We start from the raw sequence: 6000 nt of genomic DNA on the forward strand, positions 1-6000 counted from the left end.
TGGCCACCCCTGGGAAAAATTTTAATGGGGGGTTCTAGAGGCCAAAATAAGACGAAAATCAAGAATACCAATTTGTTGATGAAGGCTTCGTTAAACAGTTATTAACGTTTAAAGCTCCGACCGTACTGAATTTTTTTCTCGAAACTGAGTAAGATTTCGGGGGTATGTCTGTTGACCAAAAATGCTTGCAATTGACCCCCGGAACCGAAAATAATTTTTTTAGAACGATTTGAAAAATTTTTTTTTCGTCGAAAAATTTCGGCACCTACTCCTGTCGATTTTTCTTAAAAATTCCTTTTTCATTTTTAGTCATTTTGTTTGACGCCCTACAGAAAAGTTGTCTAATACTTTTTTATAGGTACCCATGAGCTCTACTTCAGGAAAAAGTTTCATTGAAATATATTCACAATTCTAGGAGTTATGGCTGTTTGAAAATTGGACCATTTTTACGGGGTTTTTCTCATTTTGCGGTGTCAAGGACCAACTTTTCGAATATTTTTATGATTTGTACATATTCTCCATCAAAATACGCGTAGTTTGCTTTTTTAAACATCAAAATCGTCCAATCCGTTCAGAAGTTATGACGTTTTAAAGATTCGCATGAAAATTCGGGCAGACATTTCTGGCCAGAAATTATATTTTCGGTAAGGAATTTTTTTCTCGAAAGTGAGTAGGATTTCATGGGTATGTCTGTTGACCAAAAATGCTTGCAATTGACCCCCGGAACCGAAAATAATTTTTTTAGAACGATTTGAAATTTTTTTTTTTCGTCGAAAAATTTCGGCACCTACCCCTGTCGATTTTTCTTAAAAATTCCTTTTTCATTTTTAGTCATTTTGTTTGGCGCCCTACAGAAAAGTTGTCTAATACTTTTTTATAGGTACCCATGAGCTCTACTTCAGGAAAAAGTTTCATTGAAATATATTCACAATTCTAGGAGTTATGGCTGTTTGAAAATTGGACCATTTTTACGGGGTTTTTCTCATTTTGCGGTGTCAAGGACCAACTTTTCGAATATTTTTGCGATTTGTACATATTCTCCATCAAAATACGCGTAGTTTGCTTTTTTAAACATCAAAATCGTCCAATCCGTTCAGAAGTTATGACGTTTTAAAGATTCGCATGAAAATTCGGGCAGACATTTCTGGCCAGAAATTATATTTTCGGTAAGGAATTTTTTTCTCGAAAGTGAGTAGGATTTCATGGGTATGTCCGTTGACCAAAAATGCTCGCAATTGACACCTGCAACTAAAAATAATTTTTCCAAGACGATTCGAAAGTCTTTTTTTTCACCCAAAACTTTCAGCACTTACTCGAATTTTTTTCTCGAAAGTGGGTAGGATTTCGGAAGTATGTGTATTCGCCAAAAATGATTGTAATTGACCCCCGCAACCGAAAATAATTTTTCCAGAACGATTTGAAATTTTTGAATTTAATTGTTAATAACTTTTTAATGAAGCCTCCATCAACAAATTGGTATTCTTGATTTTCGTCTTATTTTGGCCTCTAGAATCCTCTATTAAAATTTTTCCCCGGGGGTGGCCGAACATCCTGTATATGATCTAGAAGAATGCTTGATATTTTTTTTTAATCATTTAAACATCTGCTGTGGAATAATTACTCCTTCAAATCCTTTAATATTTATGTGAAACATTGTTTACTATTACTTAGCATTTCCACAATATTGATGTATAGTCGTGTTGTTAATTACGGTGAAAGTACTGACAGTGTCCAATATTAATTAAGTAATTAATTAATGTTTACATTGCTTACACTGATTATCTTTATTCCGTAAATGTTAACAATTTCGCGGGCATTGATTCATACAGAATGCTGTGTATCGTTAATTAATATAAAATCGTTTACCGTCGGTCTACAAATATGAAAGGAAACTCTCGTGCTTTCGTACTTTTAATATCACGATTGGACAAAATATTCTGAAAATAAAATGCAGTGAAAAAATAAATGAAACCTGCACGTGTATAATTTTATAACACGTCTTCAATTATATTCAATATTAAAACTAATTTGCATAAAAATGAGATCCACAAAGTACATTAATTCCTTTCTGAATTTCAATCTTTAATATTACCTCAATCTATATTATAAAAACTGGTAATAATTGAATAGTTATGACAAAGGAATGGTTTGTGAAAACCATAGGTGCCCTTTCACAATTATATCCAGTTTGCACTTGCATGATCGATCGATCGTACGTATGGTGAACCAATCGCGATAAATTGGTAGCATAAATCGATGAATCAACAGTGATCGTAGAATTCAAGTTCCTGTAATAAAATCTCTGCTCGGTTTTGTCGAGTTGCCAGCAAGAAGTAACGGTTACGATTATTGCAGCACCACAAGCAACTTATTGCTTTCACACCGAGCAAGCACAGTACACGTTTGCGTGGTTTTCATATCCGTTTGCTACTATTTTCTTTTGCACGTTCTTACAACAGTTTCAATACGCTTTAATAATAACCTTAAAATGGGTAAAAGAGCCAATGTAATTACAACGATCAACCGATAAATGTTCGTGTCCCTGAGCACCACTCACATTAATTATTGTATCTAAACAAAATAAAATAAAAAGAGTCACCAAACAAACTATCTTCTGAAATTAAGATTGCACACTAAAAGTATGTTATATATTTATTATACACACTTCTCGTAAATTAATAATAACGAAGTGAACGTATTAATTGTTTAGAATATGAAAGAAAGAGTGCAGCAAAGAATAAATAAAGAATTCCTTTTAGATATCGGACGAAGAGTAATCATGATAAATTAAGGGACATAATCTTATCGCAGGAACCAAAGCATGGTCAATTACATGATTGGTATTATTAAGTGGTTAGGTCATTCCTTTGTGTAGATATCTTTCCTTGAAATTATCGAAGCTTCTCGGAATAGAAAGAATACTAATTATTCTTCGTATGAGACGTCAAAGGATATGAAGTTGGATACCACTTTATCGATAATATAAACGTTATAATACGAGTCTTACAATATCATATTTTTTTATGTACTTTATAATTGCATAATTTAATAGAAATGGAAAATTTCAATTTCTCTGCTGGAAATCGAATCTAAGCTCAAGTTACCACAGTTACAAATAAATATTCGTTATTTTTTACTAATCTACATAATTTCACAAAAAGGAGGGGGATACTTTGTGAATATTTCCTGAAGTGCAGAATATTTTTCAAGCATCGATTACCCGTGTTATGGAATGCGGAACAATCTGAAAACAGTGATCCAGAGAAAGCCGGATTGTCAACGATACGAATCGATTGACAATCGAGCGTCGATATCACAAATTATCGATGCAAACGAGTTTTAATAAAGCTGTTGTTTGCGGATTATCGTACACTCGATGATAAGGGAAACTCGATACACTCAGTTTCGTGTTGCACGTCGCTCAATATTTGATATCTCGAAATGCTGATATCTTGCAGCCTTTAGTTTTCTGACTTAAATTAGGTCAGACTTAAATCTTAAATTGCAGTAACGTGAAAATCTCACTATCAAGAAATAGAAACCACGAGGACAACTGATAGCAGAATAAACTGGAACATTATTCTCATTCGTTATTTGTTTCAGTGATATTCTGAAAACAGGGGTTTCTTTGCACAGATACATTTTTATCGTATTACGAAGGGAACGTTCTCTCTGTTGAATGGTATTAATTAAACCCTTTACCATGGTTGGCAACTGCGTAATTGTTTTACTTGCCAGTTGCAGGATTATACATATCGTTGGCGAGTAGCATTCGCATAACTTCGTTACGATTATTTAATTAAATAGACTGTAGGACCGTTTCATTCGGGGCTACGAGCTTTAAACTGGCAATGCTCGAGCCCCATTCTTATTAACGAGATTATTATAAAAGATTGTTACAAAATTGGATAACACGTACGTAACTTGAAACATGTATAAGGTACAACAAACATTTTGTTCGCATAAATTAAGCCCAGACATAAAGAACTTTAATTACGAGAACGTGCAATACGTTAATACCTCTTGCAAGATACTTTTCGCTATTCGTGATCGTTGAATGACTTGTCGCGGTGTTGTTTTATTACGTGTTTTATTGCTGGTAATAAAAAAAGGTCGTTAATAAGATAGACGGGCACAAATGAAGCGAAGTTAAACACTTTCACCTCGCGCTTAAGAAAGACGTTCGACGAAGGACAAAGTTGAATTTAATTTTTTGTAAATTTCAAAGTTCATATTATTTTTTGAATGTTCAAAGTGAAATAGACGTTTAAAAGTGACGTGAAAAAGAGTGATTTCGGTGAAGACTCTGAGCATAATGTCTGAATAGAATTTACAAAGACATTTAGCCGTACGTCAGAAAAGCCTACAACTTTCAGATTTATTACGTTAAGTCGCGTATAGAGTAAAAGCTTTTTACACAGTTACGTGCGAAGAAATTTTGCTCGTTCGTTATTGTCATCAATCAACGTGCGCGTCACATTAACGTAAATACGATATCCTTGAGACTTCTCATAAATTGCAGACAATTTCCCTCTAGAAAATCCGAGAACTAGATGCGCAAAATAAAACAAGGGAACGGGTGACAAAAACTGGTGTACAGCGAAAGATGTGAACGCAGAACTGCCCGTGATATTGGGTAGAACGAGAAGGAAGACGAACGAAAAAGGTTGACGTGCAATAGAAAGTGTCAGAAAATAGAAAGAAGCCATTACGTATGACTTATGACATACTTTCGGAGTACGTATTGCATTATGACTAATATATACCTTCTCGTTTCCCTTCAGGGGTATCCCTTCATCATAATTCATTATCCGATTATCTATTTATAGCTAACATTTTTAAACGAGCATCCGTATAACGCGTATTCTTCGTTATTATTATAGAATCATTAAAATTTTCGTGAGTATTATCCACCTTCTTATTCAAGAAATTTGTTCGCATTTAATTTATATAGTCTCTTACTACTAGAAAATCTTCAATATTTTTAACTATTATACACATTGAATCAGTTCAGGATATATTCATAATTTTATTATACGAAATCATATCTTCAATAGAACACCCTGCACGAAGTTGGATAATTCAGAATATCATAACGATGTCACACGACACGCAAAAATCGATGAACTTCGACTATAATTCGTACTTTTCGTTTTATACACGCCATTAAAAATATTCTGTACGTCACCTTAACGAATCGATCAAACGACGAATTGTTTTTTTTTTGTACCGGCGCGTGCACAATCAAATAAAAGATAAAAGCGTAAAAGCGACACGAATTAATTAAAAAGAAAAATGTCCGCGTAAATAAATTTGGAATGTACCCTAAAATCGACGCGTTCGCAATTTGTCGAATTAAATTGGATTTTTCAGGGAAAGGGAAACGAGCGAGAGCCTACCTGTACACTGTTGAATATTTTCAGAGTGGCCTCCGGCATTTTGTTGGCTACGTCCCCGGCTTTTTCCGCCTCCTTTCCACCCATAGATATTTTAATTATCCTCGGTTATTTGTTTTTTAATTGTATATTTCGTTAAATCCCAGCGTCTCGTTCTCCATCGATCGGCCTGATGCGGGGGACGTGTCGAACGGAAGTACTTGTTCCTCTTGCGGTATTTCATTGTTGCAATCGAACGCCAATGATCCACTAAATCTGTCTAAACTTTCGACTCATATTTCACCAATGCACTGACAAGTTTTTCATCACAGAATATTTATCACGCCATTCCTATTTTCATATTCTTGAGCACCGAATCTCACAAGATGTGACATTTCACTTTTGCACTTTATAGGAATTTCACAAAGAGAATCACTTGGCACAGAATATCTGGATACCTCTGTTGAAATTTATAGATCCATCAAAAACGTATACTTTAGACGGTACGAAACAATTCATTGCAAAATCATCGAGCTTACTAATTTTTTCTTATCTTTTTCAACCTTTTCATTATACGTGATGAAATAATCTTACAATTTATATTGTAATATTCAGAAATTTATGT

The 6000-nt window shown here is 34.1% G+C and overlaps 1 protein-coding gene across 1 annotated transcript in view; it reads right to left on the reverse strand.

The window, feature by feature from the left end:
- The window catches only part of LOC143345934 (EGFR adapter protein), a 270232-nt gene extending 264749 nt beyond the window's left edge, over positions 1-5483 (reverse strand). Inside the window, exon 1 of the mRNA XM_076773560.1 lies at positions 5400-5483. Within this exon, the coding sequence (XP_076629675.1) occupies positions 5400-5483 (84 nt within the window). The remainder of the gene's footprint in view (positions 1-5399) is intronic.
- Between the last annotated feature and the right edge of the window lie 517 nt (positions 5484-6000).

The sequence above is a fragment of the Colletes latitarsis genome, chromosome 9 (genome assembly GCF_051014445.1).
Source record: "Colletes latitarsis isolate SP2378_abdomen chromosome 9, iyColLati1, whole genome shotgun sequence".
In the NCBI taxonomy this organism is placed as follows: domain Eukaryota; kingdom Metazoa; phylum Arthropoda; class Insecta; order Hymenoptera; family Colletidae; genus Colletes; species Colletes latitarsis.